Consider the following 17,779-nt stretch of genomic DNA (forward strand, 5'->3'; position numbering starts at 1 on the left):
TCTATTATTGAGTCATTACACTCAAATACATCTATTATTGACTTATTACATTCAAATACATCTATTATTGACTCATTACACTCAAATACATCTATTATTGAGTCATTACATTCAAATACATCTATTATTGACTCATTACACTCAAATACATCTATTATTGACTCATTACACTCAAATACATCTATTATTGACTCATTACACTCAAATACATCTATTATTGACTCATTACACTCAGATACATCTATTATTGAGTCATTACACTCAAATACATCTATTATTGAGTCATTACACTCAAGTACATCTATTATTGAGTCATTACACTCAAATGCATCTATTATTGACTCATTACACTCAAATACATCTATTATTGACTCATTACACTCAAATACATCTATTATTGACTCATTACACTCAAATACATCTATTATTGAGTCATTACACTCAAATACATCTATTATTGACTCATTACACTCAAATACATCTATTATTGACTCATTACACTCAAATACATCTATTATTGAGTCATTACACTCAAATACATCTATTATTGACTCATTACACTCAAATACATCTATTATTGACTCATTACACTCAAATACATCTATTATTGACTCATTACACTCAGATACATCTATTATTGACTCATTACACTCAGATACATCTATTATTGAGTCATTACACTCAAATACATCTATTATTGACTCATTACACTCAAATACATCTATTATTGACTCATTACACTCAAATACATCTATTATTGACTCATTACACTCAAATACATATATTATTGACTCATTACACTCAAATACATCTATTATTGACTCATTACACTCAAATACATATATTATTGACTCATTACACTCAAATACATATATTATTGACTCATTACACTCAGATACATATATTATTGACTCATTACACTCAAATACATCTATTATTGAGTCATTACACTCAAATACATATATTATTAACTCATTACACTCAAATACATCTATTATTGAGTCATTACATTCAAGTCCATCTATTATTGACTCATTACACTCAAATACATCTATTATTGAGTCATTACACTCAAATACATATATTATTAACTCATTACACTCAAATACATCTATTATTGACTCATTACACTCAAATACATCTATTATTGACTCATTATACTCAAATACATCTATTATTGACTCATTACACTCAAATACATCTATTATTGACTCATTACACTCAAATACATCTATTATTGACTCATTACACTCAAATACATCTATTATTGAGTCATTACACTCAAATACATCTATTATTGAGTCATTACACTCAAATACATCTATTATTGACTCATTACACTCAAATACATCTATTATTAAGTCATTACACTCAAATACATCTATTATTGACTCATTACACTCAAATACATCTATTATTGACTCATTACACTCAAATACATCTATTATTGACTCATTACACTCAAATACATCTATTATTGAGTCATTACACTCAAATACATCTATTATTGAGTCATTACACTCAAATACATCTATTATTGACTCATTACACTCAAATTCATATATTATTGACTCATTACACTCTAATACATCTATTATTGAGTCATTACACTCAAATACATCTATTATTGACTCATTACACTCAAATACATATATTATTGAGTCATTACATTCAAATACATCTATTATTGAGTCATTACACTCAAATACATCTATTATTGACTCATTACACTCAAATACATACATTATTGACTCATTATACTCTAATACATATATTATTGACTCATTACACTCAAATACATATATTATTGACTTATTACACTCAAATACATATATTATTGACTCATTACACTCAAATTCATATATTATTGACTCATTACACTCTAATACATCTATTATTGAGTCATTACACTCAAATACATCTATTATTGACTCATTACACTCAAATACATATATTATTGAGTCATTACATTCAAATACATCTATTATTGACTCATTACACTCAAATACATCTATTATTGACTTATTACACTCAAATACATCTATTATTGACTCATTACACTCTAATACATCTATTATTGACTCATTACACTCAAATACATCTATTATTGACTCATTACACTCAAATACATATATTATTGACTCATTACACTCAAATACATATATTATTGACTCATTACACTCAAATACATCTATTAGTGACTCATTACACTCTAATACATCTATTATTGACTCATTACACTCAAATACATCTATTATTGACTCATTACACTCAAATACATCTATTATTGACTCATTACACTCAAATACATATATTATTGACTCATTATACTCAGATACATCTATTATTGACTCATTACACTCAAATACATATATTATTGACTCATTACACTCTAATACATATATTATTAACTCATTACACTCAAATACATATATTATTGACTCATTATACTCAGATACATCTATTATTGACTCATTACACTCAAATACATATATTATTGAGTCATTACACTCAAATACATCTATTATTGAGTCATTAAACTCAAATACATATATTATTGACTTATTACACTCTAATACATCTATTATTGAGTCATTACACTCAAATACATCTATTATTGACTCATTACACTCAAATACATCTATTATTGACTCATTACACTCAATCACACTCTTTAATAATCACACTGTGCTGATGTGTAGATTAACAAGCTCAAGCATGGTATAGCTGGTATAGAGAGGAAGATGAACGAACAGCAGCGCAAAACAGACAGTACAATATTTTCCGCATTCGAAGACTTGGATGCTCTTATGTACAAGGTGAGTTCTGCAGCAATACGAGTCAACTCGATTAGTCAAAGAACAGACAAATTTATCGCAATGGCCGTAATTTGTACTTTTCTTTGGAATTGTTCATTGCCACACTTGAGGACCTCTGGCACGCATGTGTTGGCTCTGACTCGCTCCTAAAACTTGGCCCACTGTCACCATGTCTGACCTCATAAACCTCGTTTGATGTAAAGAAAGTTTTGGTATGATACTGTAGGTTTAACCTTACTTTATGCAACACGCTTATATGTTAATTTTAATGTTAATCAAATGGTAAATACAGGGTTGTGACGCATTGCACTTACATTAAATTGGGATGTATCACAACTCTCTCAAATTTAGGGCTTAATTGGGCTGCGTCCTTGCAGTGCAGAATGCAGATTTTTTTCATTGTATCACAACTTTTTGGTGTGGAGTAAACACTGTTTACCGCTACTATATCTGCGCTCCTACTGCAAATGGTCCCCTGTGATCTACACGTATTGCGCATTTACTTCCATGATGCATTAACTGAAATCCAGCCTTTTATGCTAACTGCAAATGCGCATCCTTTAATTTTTATAATTGCGTGTGTGCTGCAACCACCCATTAGTATGTAGTTGATACTGTGGAGCATTTGACACCGCTGACTCTTCAAGCGTCCATACTGCAATTTCACAGTTACTGCACATTTACCTGAAGCTCTCTCCACATTAGATGGTATTTGAAAGTTGAACACTTAAAGGTTGGCTTGCAACAAAGTTCACATTATGGTTATTTGATATCAAAAGATTCACCATGTCTTAGTCTGTTGTGTTGTAGGTGCAAAATATGTGGAAAGGTGATTACAAGCTCTTGAAAGCTCAAAAACGAACAGTTGATCGCAGCCACACGAGACCGTCGTAGTTTGGATTCTCTTTCCAAAACGGCTCAAATGTGACGTAGTTGTGGTAGATGGTTTCTGTTTACAGTTTCATGTCACCTTATTCGTCAAACTTTTTTCACAGTTATACTTTATGCATTCAATAAAACCATGTCTATTGTCCTTACGCTTCAATTTTATCGTCATTGTAATGCAGTCGCTTTTAGCACTGATATCATATAACTTACCTCAAAAATTCGTTAAACTTTTTAACCTTGGCTCGAAGGAGTGCATATCATTGTCTGATAATCATGACGAGCCTGTTGGTCACCCGTGATAATCGAAAAGTGCTGCAAAAATTATTTTCGAAGTATTGGGTCACATGATCAGATTGCGACTTGACGATTAGTTCAACCCCAAACAAAACTGTAAAGTAGCGAGCATCTATATTTTATATGGGGTCTCCGGTAAAACCCGAAGTGTTTGTCATAAACTAGTGCTATGATAAGTTTATATTGAGCTTTTTATTGGCCTTTCAATTCACGCGAGAACATCACGTGACAAGACAATAACCAAACTATCATTACTACGTCATCGAAATAAAGAGATTCCACTCTACGGCGGCTTTTCGTTTTTGAGCTTGTAATCACATTTCCACATATTTGGCGCCTACAACACAACAAAGTAAGAGATGGTGAATCTTTTGATCTCAAACAACTGTAATGAGAATTTTGTTGCAAGTCAACCTTTGAAGGAAATAGTTGTACACTCGTTTCACTATGTATACAACTATTACTACTCTTGTGAGCAGTAATAGTAAATATTTCAATTATACTGCATAGCTGTATCATGCTTACTACAGCTACCGCACTGTTAATGCAACTCCACATATATGTGTATTTGGCAAAGATTTATTGCAACGACAATGCATTTTACATTTTGGCATCAGTGAGTACTTATCAATGCAGTATGTTTTTTTCGCAATGGTGAAAAAAAGTTTTGTTTGAACAAAGGTTTTCTGTGTGAAAGTTTGGATTTGAAGTTATGTGTCTGATGGTGAGGTTTTGGTGCAAAACTGAGGCGTGCCAGCGTATCAACACGTACGGATCATTTGATGCAGTTTTAACCATGGCTGACTCGTGTTTTACTATAGACCACAACATGGACCTTCAGTTTTGATTAGCCATTTCACTAAAAGAAGTTGCAAGGAAAATTATAATGTGGCCAATCACCTCCGACAAATACTTGAGCATGTTTGTTGTATTGCAGGCAAAAGAAATGGTCATAATATCTAAGTCAATCGCTTCTAAAATAGAGCAGAAGCAAGGTGCTATAACAGAAGATGAGGTACATGTTATACATTTATTTCTTACAGCTTCACCAATGACTTTTGCACAATTCTTTTCATTAGAACTCCATTAGCCTTTTTAAGTTGTTTCACCTAGAAGTCATGGGACAGTATAACGGCATGTATGGACGGCATGGGGGTTTCATAGTGTAGGTAACTATCATCTGTGCATTTATCATGTCGGTCCGATAGCAAAATTTTAGCTATTTCAAGTTAGTCTAAAGAAAACTTGTCAAGTGATTTGCTGGACTTTCATTAAGATCTATGATGCAGACAAGTTGTATGATTGCTGCAAGTTCCAGTGCTATGTCACACCTCTATGCCACACCTCTATGTTACACCTCTATGTCACACCTCTATGTCACACCTCTACGTCACACCTCTACGTCACACCTCTACGTCACACCTCTATGTTACACCTCTATGTCACACCTCTATGTCACACCTCTACGTCACACCTCTACGTCACACCTCTACGTTACACCTCTACGTTACACCTCTACGTCACACCTCTACGTCACACCTCTACGTCACACCTCTACGTCACACCTCTACGTCACACCTCTACGTCACACCTCTACGTCACACCTCTACGTCACACCTCTACGTCACACCTCTACGTCACACCTCTACGTCACACCTCTACGTCACACCTCTACGTCACACCTCTACGTCACACCTTTACGTCACACCTCCATGTCACACTTCTACGTTACACCTCTACGTCACACCTCTACGTCACACCTTTGTCACACCTCTTCGTCACACCTCTACGTCACACCTCTACGTCACACCTCTACGTCACACCTCTACGTCACACCTCTACGTCACACCTCTACGTCACACCTCTACGTCACACCTCTACGTCACACCTCTACGTCACACCTCTACGTCACACCTCTACGTCACACCTCCATGTCACACTTCTACGTTACACCTCTATGTCACACCTCTACGTCACACCTTTATGTCACACCTCTATGTCACACCTCTATGTCACACTTCTACGTTACACCTCTATGTCACACCTCTATGTCACACCTCCATGTCACACCTCTATATCTCCATGATTAATCTACAAGTTTACGTCATTCACAAGATGAAAATGGTAAAAACCTTCAAGTTGTGTGAGTTTTTTCACTCGCAAAGTTTTACCAAATGCTTCACGCTTGCAAAAAATGGAAATGGCGCTTGCGGATGATGCGCAAGACAATGTTCTGCAAGCTATTCCATTTTAAACATTTTAAACATTTTCCATATCTCAGTCGTTCATATTTTGATTTGAGCCGTTCCGAATAACTGCCCTAACCGCTGGTGTAGACATCCTTATATCTTTTAACAAAGCACCTGCATTAATTTGCAACATACAAATGTACTTTGTAACACTTATCTCGCTGTAACTCAATGAGTACATAGCTCCAAAGAGACTTTATGCGTATCATGGAAACATAGTGAATGAGTCAGGCACTGACAAGTTGTTGAGTTCCTGATTTACTATGGTTAAGTTAAGTTCCTGTCTCTTACTATTATATTTAGCTCTATGGAGGAAATGCTGACTTGGCTATTCAATTGTTGAGCTACTGAAGAGCCACTTAGTTTAACAAACGCTCAAGCCTGAATCCTATAGATGACACGAGGCTCTGCTACAAGCCAAGAATTGCTTTTCAAGTCTTAAAACTTGTGTTCAAGAATGTTTTACCTGTCTACTTGCAGACCGTAAAGTTCAAGTCATACCTGCTGTCACTTGGCATACCTGACCCTGTAACGAGAGGCTCGCACAAGTCGAACACTAAGTATATTGCCAAACTGGCCAATGAGATCAGCTCTTTTATTGCACTTCCTCTTCAGGTTTCTATTTGCTATAGAAATATTGAAGCTTTTCCTTTTTCAACATAGGAACATGGTAATAAGTAGTTGTAATTGCAATATAATACTTTAGTAATACTGTAATACGTGTACAGGAATATATTAACTGGACAACGTAGTAAGGTGCTAATACAGTAATATTGTGATATATTAATGTGGTAATATCTTAATGCGGTATTATATGGATGTATTAGTATATTAATCTCCGAATTTAGCATTGCGGTGCTAATATAATGAGGTTATATAGTATTACATAAGTTTAATTACATAATGAATATTGAGTTGGCATCTTTCAGGAGTGTGGAGGAATGATGACGCTGACAGACCTATACTGTAGAATCAACAGAGCCAGGGGAATGGAGGTAAAAATATATGATTCTCAAATGGTAGATCTTTTTGCATGAATACGATTTCTGTTTGTAAAAGTCTCACGGTCAGCCTGGTGTCCGGCTGATCCACATACTACAGTTCATGCCTCAAGGCTATTCATTGGCATAATTTCATACACATTTCCATACAATTGGAGGAAATTTTATGTAACAAATCTCTAAGGAGTGAGTCGATTGTCAGCCCGAAATGGAAGTAGGTTTACTAGTTTTTAATTTTTCTCGATTGATAATGGCAGCCATTCATAGATTACCGTCTGCTATGTGTGGGTGGACTGTGTTAAGACTTGATTGGAGTCACAGTTCTTTCGTGTAATTTTTGGTCTGTGTTAAGACTTGATTGTAATCACAGTTCTTTTGTGTGATGTTTAGTCTGTGTTAAGACTTGATTGTAATCACAGTCCTTTCATATCTATCGTTGTGTAGCGCGAGTATGTCAACAGCTAATATACTGTGGTATATGTATGTTAGTATCTTCGGTAAAGAAATTCTGTCAGCTGTCAAGAACCTACATTTAAATGTCTGCAAAAACAGTATTGCTGAAAAAATGATGAAGCTGATATGAAACTGTTATTACTTTTAGATTCTTTTTAGCTTTGCTGGGTAACTACATGTAGGTTGACTCCACTCGGTTAGTTGGCAGATGCTATGGCTGATTTAATGCCAGTCCTTCATCAGAAAGGCAAGCATCTCTTGCCTGACCAGACACTACCTATTCTAAAACAGTGGCTAGTGTTCTTTAGTTTTGAATAGTGGTCGAGTTATAAGTAGCAATGAAAGTGTATATATGTACCGCATAGAACTTGATCCTCTATTTACTATTTAGCTATAAAGTATCTTTTTGTCGGTTTCCATTTTCTGTTTTGGTCCTTGTTTGACCTTAACGGCACTTGAATGGGTCAAGTGTTACACAATATTATTTGTACATTAGCATCAGTTCTCTGTGTTGTCGATATTATCAGATAATTGTGGGAAGAGTGATGTCTGTTTTAGCTATTGTCTCCTCAAGACTTGCTAAGTGCCTGCAAGCTTTTGCCTTCCCTCAAGTTGCCTGTGACTCTGAGATCATATGGTAGTGGTGTCATGGTCATCCAATTGCGGTCTAACGATGAAGAGCTTTTGGCAGCTGAGACCGCACTTATGGTTAGTGTGATTTCTCTGAATTGTATTTTTGTACGGTAGGGAGCTTGCATAGAAGTGTCCTCATGCCCTGGTGACACAAGGCATGGTGCAGAGGCAGCACAAGAGGCAGTGTGTAGTTAGAGGGGGTAAAATTGATGGTGTTTAGTTAGAGGTTGTACAAGAGACAGTGTGCAGTTAGAGGTTGTATAAGAGACAGTGTGCAGTTAGAGGTTGTACAAGAGACAGTGTGCAGTTAGAGGTTGTACAAGAGACAGTGTGTATTTAGAGGTTGCACAAGAGACAGTGTGCAGTTAGAGGTTGTACAAGAGACAGTGTGTATTTAGAGGTTGCACAAGAGACAGTGTGTAATTAGAGGTTGTACAAGAGACAGTGTGTAGTTAGAGGTGGTACAAGAGACAGTGTGTAGACAATTGATGGCGTGTAGTTAGAGGTTGTACAAGAGACAGTGTGCAGTTAGAGCTTGTATAAGAGACAGTGTGTAGTTAGAGGTTGTACAAGAGACAGTGTGTAGTTAGAGGTGGTACAAGAGACAGTGTGTAGTTAGAGGTTCTACAAGAGACAGTGTGTAGTTAAAGGTTGTACAAGAGGCAGTGTGTAGTTAGAGGTGGTACAAGAGACAGTGTGTAGTTAGAGGTGGTACAAGAGACAGTGTGTAGTTATAGGTTGTACAAGAGACAGTGTGTAGTTAGAGGTGATACAAGAGACAGTGTGTAGTTAGAGGTTGTACGAGAGACAGTGTGTAGTTAGAGGTAGTACAAGAGACAGTGTGTAGTTAGAGGTTGTACAAGAGGCAGTGTGTAGTTAGAGGATGTACAAGAGACAGTGTGTAATTAGAGGTGGTACAAGAGCCAGTGTGTAGTTAGAGGTTATACAAAAGACAGTGTGCAGTGTAGAGGTGGTACAAGAGACAGTGTGTAGTTAGAGATGATACAAAAGATAGTGTGTATTTAGAGGTGGTACAAGAGACAGTGTGTAGTTAGAGGTGGTACAAGAGACAGTGTGTAATTAGAGATGGTACAAAAGACAGTGTGTAGTTAGAGATGATACAAGAGACAGTGTGTATTTAGAGGTGGTACAAGAGACAGTGTGTAGTTAGAGGTTATACAAGAGACAGTGTGTAGTTAGAGGTTATACAAGAGACAGTGTGTAGTTAAAGGTGGTACAAGAGACAGTGTGTAGTTAGAGGTGGTACAACAGACATGCAGTACTCACGAGGCACGCTTGTCATTTAGTACTTATGAGGTACCTGTGGTGCTTGTCATTTAGTATGCTGATGTTGGTATGTAGGTTATTGGCCTAGCGTGAAGTCAGCATTACCATGAGCTTTTCAGGTTTTAAATATCTAACTTTGCTCAAGTGTGATGAGTTGTAAATTCTGTTAAGATTGTATTATGTAGAACTGATATTGCGCTTTGTGTCTGTGCAGGTAGAAGAGAACACATGTCTTTCAGCTCATGAGCTTTCACGCACCGTTGGTCTGTCAGTCGTCATTGCTAAGGAACGGTAAGCTGTCATAGTAACTAGCTGTTTTTCCTTAACTCATCATGTTTATGTTGGCCTGAAAGCCTATTAGGACTGTTCAGACTTCATTGATTGCAGTTTATGTGCCTTTCAAACGCGTTTATAATTCATTTAATTTTGAATATAGGCTAAATAAAAAGAAGTACAGCCAAACATGGATAACTCGAACTTCACGGGACTGAGCGAAAGTGTTTAAATTATCAGAGCGTTCAAGTTATCAGAACACTGTCACAAGTCCATGCATTTACTTATTTATTAGTAGATACATGTACATATACAAACTATAATATAAATCAAAAGCACAACTGGCTTGTTTCAAATTAAATGCTTCTAGTGTAAAGTTTAAAACGTTTTTATCAAAAAGTATAGAGATTTTTCTATCACTTGAGATTGGTTTGTTGTTTGAGGTGATGTTATTGCCAGGACGTTTTTAGATTGACTTTGGCAAAACTTGATCGTTGTTGAAATGCTCAAAAGAAATGACATCTTTTTCTTTTGAGCGTTTTACCCACGATCAATTTTCCCGATTTTTCTTGAAGTTTATGCAAAGATTACCTCACTTTACCTTGCTTCCGAAGGGCAATCGCTATGCGGATGTTTGGTATTAATCAAATTTCACCAAACCTTTAGAAAAGTCGTTGACAAAAATATTTTGCCGTTGGTGGTAATAACGACGCTTATTAATTACGAAAAGTTGAGGTTTACCTCTATGATTTGTAATAAAGTGATTTTTTAAAGTAATAACAACCGTTTCGGTAGTCGTTGGGAAAAACAGTTCGAGTTGACAGTGTTGAGTTTGAGTTGAGTCTATAGCAATTTATCATTACGTGGGAACGGACCAAAGAAACCGTTCGAGTTAACCATGTGTTCGAGCTATCCGTGGGCGAGTTATCCATGTTTGACTGTATTTTTACAATTTTTTCAACTCATCACATCTTGATCCATCTACATCTGTGAGAAATTCAACAGTGGAATCATACGAAACCTACAGTTTGTTGCAAGGAATCCCTTTTCGACAGCCATTTAACTTCCGTATGTCAAATTAGTTGGTTATACGTTTCATCATGGTTTTCACACAACATTGCAAACTACTGCAAACATTGCAAACTTGCAAACAACAAGTCGCGAACTTATAGGATGTGCTTTCATCTTTTTACTGACCTACTAAATACATTTAAAGCAGCAGGTAGTTTGCTACTTAAATTCTCCACTACCGCATACTGTAATGACCTTATGACCTTATGTCCCTGCTCTTATGTCTTCCATAGCAACATTCAGTTCTACCGCATACTGTAATGACCAATCCCTGCTCTTATGTCTTCCATAGCAACATTCAGTTCTACCACATACTGTAATGACCAATCCCTGCTCTTATGTCTTCCATAGGAACATTCAGTTCTACCACATACTGTAATGACCAATCCCTGCTCTTATGTCTTCCATAGCAACATTCAGTTCTACCACATACTGTAATGACCAATCCCTGCTCTTATGTCTTCCATAGCAACATTCAGTTCTACCACATACTGTAATGACCAATCCCTGCTCTTATGTCTTCCATAGCAACATTCAGTTCTACCGCATACTGTAATGACCAATCCCTGCTCTTATGTCTTCCATAGCAACATTCAGTTCTACCACATACTGTAATGACCAATCCCTGCTCTTATGTCTTCCATAGCAACATTCAGTTCTACCACATACTGTAATGACCAATCCCTGCTCTTATGTCTTCCATAGCAACATTCAGTTCTACCACATACTGTAATGACCAATCCCTGCTCTTATGTCTTCCATAGCAACATTCAGTTCTACCGCATACTGTAATGACCAATCCCTGCTCTTATGTCTTCCATAGCAACATTCAGTTCTACCACATACTGTAATGACCAATCCCTGCTCTTATGTCTTCCATAGCAACATTCAGTTCTACCGCATACTGTAATGACCAATCCCTGCTCTTATGTCTTCCATAGCAACATTCAGTTCTACCGCATACTGTAATGACCAATCCCTGCTCTTATGTCTTCCATAGCAACATTCAGTTCTACCGCATACTGTAATGACCAATCCCTGCTCTTATGTCTTCCATAGCAACATTCAGTTCTACCGCATACTGTAATGACCAATCCCTGCTCTTATGTCTTCCATAGCAACATTCAGTTCTACCACATACTGTAATGACCAATCCCTGCTCTTATGTCTTCCATAGCAACATTCAGTTCTACCACATACTGTAATGACCAATCCCTGCTCTTATGTCTTCCATAGCAACATTCAGTTCTACCACATACTGTAATGACCAATCCCTGCTCTTATGTCTTCCATAGCAACATTCAGTTCTACCACATACTGTAATGACCAATCCCTGCTCTTATGTCTTCCATAGCAACATTCAGTTCTACCACATACTGTAATGACCAATCCCTGCTCTTATGTCTTCCATAGGAACATTCAGTTCTACCACATACTGTAATGACCAATCCCTGCTCTTATGTCTTCCATAGCAACATTCAGTTCTACCACATACTGTAATGACCAATCCCTGCTCTTATGTCTTCCATAGCAACATTCAGTTCTACCGCATACTGTAATGACCAATCCCTGCTCTTATGTCTTCCATAGCAACATTCAGTTCTACCACATACTGTAATGACCAATCCCTGCTCTTATGTCTTCCATAGCAACATTCAGTTCTACCACATACTGTAATGACCAATCCCTGCTCTTATGTCTTCCATAGCAACATTCAGTTCTACCGCATACTGTAATGACCAATCCCTGCTCTTATGTCTTCCATAGGAACATTCAGTTCTACCGCATACTGTAATGACCAATCCCTGCTCTTATGTCTTCCATAGCAACATTCAGTTCTACCGCATACTGTAATGACCAATCCCTGCTCTTATGTCTTCCATAGCAACATTCAGTTCTACCGCATACTGTAATGACCAATCCCTGCTCTTATGTCTTCCATAGCAACATTCAGTTCTACCGCATACTGTAATGACCAATCCCTGCTCTTATGTCTTCCATAGCAACATTCAGTTCTACCACATACTGTAATGACCAATCCCTGCTCTTATGTCTTCCATAGCAACATTCAGTTCTACCACATACTGTAATGACCAATCCCTGCTCTTATGTCTTCCATAGCAACATTCAGTTCTACCGCATACTGTAATGACCAATCCCTGCTCTTATGTCTTCCATAGCAACATTCAGTTCTACCACATACTGTAATGACCAATCCCTGCTCTTATGTCTTCCATAGCAACATTCAGTTCTACCACATACTGTAATGACCAATCCCTGCTCTTATGTCTTCCATAGCAACATTCAGTTCTACCACATACTGTAATGACCAATCCCTGCTCTTATGTCTTCCATAGCAACATTCAGTTCTACCACATACTGTAATGACCAATCCCTGCTCTTATGTCTTCCATAGGAACATTCAGTTCTACCGCATACTGTAATGACCAATCCCTGCTCTTATGTCTTCCATAGCAACATTCAGTTCTACCGCATACTGTAATGACCAATCCCTGCTCTTATGTCTTCCATAGCAACATTCAGTTCTACCACATACTGTAATGACCAATCCCTGCTCTTATGTCTTCCATAGCAACATTCAGTTCTACCGCATACTGTAATGACCAATCCCTGCTCTTATGTCTTCCATAGCAACATTCAGTTCTACCACATACTGTAATGACCAATCCCTGCTCTTATGTCTTCCATAGCAACATTCAGTTCTACCACATACTGTAATGACCAATCCCTGCTCTTATGTCTTCCATAGCAACATTCAGTTCTACCGCATACTGTAATGACCAATCCCTGCTCTTATGTCTTCCATAGCAACATTCAGTTCTACCGCATACTGTAATGACCAATCCCTGCTCTTATGTCTTCCATAGCAACATTCAGTTCTACCACATACTGTAATGACCAATCCCTGCTCTTATGTCTTCCATAGCGACATTCAGTTCTACCACATACTGTAATGACCAATCCCTGCTCTTATGTCTTCCATAGCAACATTCAGTTCTACCGCATACTGTAATGACCAATCCCTGCTCTTATGTCTTCCATAGCAACATTCAGTTCTACCACATACTGTAATGACCAATCCCTGCTCTTATGTCTTCCATAGCAACATTCAGTTCTACCACATACTGTAATGACCAATCCCTGCTCTTATGTCTTCCATAGCAACATTCAGTTCTACCACATACTGTAATGACCAATCCCTGCTCTTATGTCTTCCATAGCAACATTCAGTTCTACCACATACTGTAATGACCAATCCCTGCTCTTATGTCTTCCATAGCAACATTCAGTTCTACCACATACTGTAATGACCAATCCCTGCTCTTATGTCTTCCATAGCAACATTCAGTTCTACCACATACTGTAATGACCAATCCCTGCTCTTATGTCTTCCATAGCAACATTCAGTTCTACCGCATACTGTAATGACCAATCCCTGCTCTTATGTCTTCCATAGCAACATTCAGTTCTACCACATACTGTAATGACCAATCCCTGCTCTTATGTCTTCCATAGCAACATTCAGTTCTACCGCATACTGTAATGACCAATCCCTGCTCTTATGTCTTCCATAGCAACATTCAGTTCTACCACATACTGTAATGACCAATCCCTGCTCTTATGTCTTCCATAGCAACATTCAGTTCTACCACATACTGTAATGACCAATCCCTGCTCTTATGTCTTCCATAGCAACATTCAGTTCTACCACATACTGTAATGACCAATCCCTGCTCTTATGTCTTCCATAGCAACATTCAGTTCTACCACATACTGTAATGACCAATCCCTGCTCTTATGTCTTCCATAGCAACATTCAGTTCTACCACATACTGTAATGACCAATCCCTGCTCTTATGTCTTCCATAGCAACATTCAGTTCTACCACATACTGTAATGACCAATCCCTGCTCTTATGTCTTCCATAGCAACATTCAGTTCTACCGCATACTGTAATGACCAATCCCTGCTCTTATGTCTTCCATAGCAACATTCAGTTCTACCACATACTGTAATGACCAATCCCTGCTCTTATGTCTTCCATAGCAACATTCAGTTCTACCACATACTGTAATGACCAATCCCTGCTCTTATGTCTTCCATAGCAACATTCAGTTCTACCACATACTGTAATGACCAATCCCTGCTCTTATGTCTTCCATAGCAACATTCAGTTCTACCGCATACTGTAATGACCAATCCCTGCTCTTATGTCTTCCATAGCAACATTCAGTTCTACCACATACTGTAATGACCAATCCCTGCTCTTATGTCTTCCATAGCAACATTCAGTTCTACCACATACTGTAATGACCAATCCCTGCTCTTATGTCTTCCATAGCAACATTCAGTTCTACCACATACTGTAATGACCAATCCCTGCTCTTATGTCTTCCATAGCAACATTCAGTTCTACCACATACTGTAATGACCAATCCCTGCTCTTATGTCTTCCATAGCAACATTCAGTTCTACCACATACTGTAATGACCAATCCCTGCTCTTATGTCTTCCATAGCAACATTCAGTTCTACCGCATACTGTAATGACCAATCCCTGCTCTTATGTCTTCCATAGCAACATTCAGTTCTACCACATACTGTAATGACCAATCCCTGCTCTTATGTCTTCCATAGCAACATTCAGTTCTACCACATACTGTAATGACCAATCCCTGCTCTTATGTCTTCCATAGCAACATTCAGTTCTACCACATACTGTAATGACCAATCCCTGCTCTTATGTCTTCCATAGCAACATTCAGTTCTACCACATACTGTAATGACCAATCCCTGCTCTTATGTCTTCCATAGCAACATTCAGTTCTACCGCATACTGTAATGACCAATCCCTGCTCTTATGTCTTCCATAGCAACATTCAGTTCTACCACATACTGTAATGACCAATCCCTGCTCTTATGTCTTCCATAGCAACATTCAGTTCTACCGCATACTGTAATGACCAATCCCTGCTCTTATGTCTTCCATAGCAACATTCAGTTCTACCGCATACTGTAATGACCAATCCCTGCTCTTATGTCTTCCATAGCAACATTCAGTTCTACCACATACTGTAATGACCAATCCCTGCTCTTATGTCTTCCATAGCAACATTCAGTTCTACCACATACTGTAATGACCAATCCCTGCTCTTATGTCTTCCATAGCAACATTCAGTTCTACCGCATACTGTAATGACCAATCCCTGCTCTTATGTCTTCCATAGCAACATTCAGTTCTACCACATACTGTAATGACCAATCCCTGCTCTTATGTCTTCCATAGCAACATTCAGTTCTACCACATACTGTAATGACCAATCCCTGCTCTTATGTCTTCCATAGCAACATTCAGTTCTACCACATACTGTAATGACCAATCCCTGCTCTTATGTCTTCCATAGCAACATTCAGTTCTACCGCATACTGTAATGACCAATCCCTGCTCTTATGTCTTCCATAGCAACATTCAGTTCTACCACATACTGTAATGACCAATCCCTGCTCTTATGTCTTCCATAGCAACATTCAGTTCTACCACATACTGTAATGACCAATCCCTGCTCTTATGTCTTCCATAGCAACATTCAGTTCTACCGCATACTGTAATGACCAATCCCTGCTCTTATGTCTTCCATAGCAACATTCAGTTCTACCACATACTGTAATGACCAATCCCTGCTCTTATGTCTTCCATAGCAACATTCAGTTCTACCACATACTGTAATGACCAATCCCTGCTCTTATGTCTTCCATAGCAACATTCAGTTCTACCACATACTGTAATGACCAATCCCTGCTCTTATGTCTTCCATAGCAACATTCAGTTCTACCACATACTGTAATGACCAATCCCTGCTCTTATGTCTTCCATAGCAACATTCAGTTCTACCACATACTGTAATGACCAATCCCTGCTCTTATGTCTTCCATAGCAACATTCAGTTCTACCACATACTGTAATGACCAATCCCTGCTCTTATGTCTTCCATAGCAACATTCAGTTCTACCACATACTGTAATGACCAATCCCTGCTCTTATGTCTTCCATAGCAACATTCAGTTCTACCACATACTGTAATGACCAATCCCTGCTCTTATGTCTTCCATAGCAACATTCAGTTCTACCACATACTGTAATGACCAATCCCTGCTCTTATGTCTTCCATAGCAACATTCAGTTCTACCACATACTGTAATGACCAATCCCTGCTCTTATGTCTTCCATAGCAACATTCAGTTCTACCACATACTGTAATGACCAATCCCTGCTCTTATGTCTTCCATAGCAACATTCAGTTCTACCACATACTGTAATGACCAATCCCTGCTCTTATGTCTTCCATAGCGACATTCAGTTCTACCACATACTGTAATGACCAATCCCTGCTCTTATGTCTTCCATAGCAACATTCAGTTCTACCACATACTGTAATGACCAATCCCTGCTCTTATGTCTTCCATAGCAACATTCAGTTCTACCGCATACTGTAATGACCAATCCCTGCTCTTATGTCTTCCATAGCAACATTCAGTTCTACCGCATACTGTAATGACCAATCCCTGCTCTTATGTCTTCCATAGCAACATTCAGTTCTACCACATACTGTAATGACCAATCCCTGCTCTTATGTCTTCCATAGCAACATTCAGTTCTACCACATACTGTAATGACCAATCCCTGCTCTTATGTCTTCCATAGCAACATACAGTTCTACCACATACTGTAATGACCAATCCCTGCTCTTATGTCTTCCATAGCAACATTCAGTTCTACCGCATACTGTAAT

The 17,779-nt window shown here is 37.9% G+C and overlaps 1 protein-coding gene across 1 annotated transcript in view; it reads left to right on the top strand.

Moving 5' to 3' along the window:
- The window catches only part of LOC137405768 (vacuolar protein-sorting-associated protein 36-like), a 74,257-nt gene that overhangs the window by 44,367 nt on the left and 12,111 nt on the right, over positions 1–17,779 (top strand). Inside the window, exons 6-11 of the mRNA XM_068092156.1 lie at positions 2,703–2,819; positions 4,939–5,016; positions 6,731–6,865; positions 7,180–7,245; positions 8,263–8,412; positions 9,839–9,915. Of these exons, the coding sequence (XP_067948257.1) occupies positions 2,703–2,819; positions 4,939–5,016; positions 6,731–6,865; positions 7,180–7,245; positions 8,263–8,412; positions 9,839–9,915 (623 nt within the window). The remainder of the gene's footprint in view (positions 1–2,702; positions 2,820–4,938; positions 5,017–6,730; positions 6,866–7,179; positions 7,246–8,262; positions 8,413–9,838; positions 9,916–17,779) is intronic.

Source organism: Watersipora subatra, chromosome 10 (genome assembly GCF_963576615.1).
Source record: "Watersipora subatra chromosome 10, tzWatSuba1.1, whole genome shotgun sequence".
Classification (NCBI taxonomy): domain Eukaryota; kingdom Metazoa; phylum Bryozoa; class Gymnolaemata; order Cheilostomatida; family Watersiporidae; genus Watersipora; species Watersipora subatra.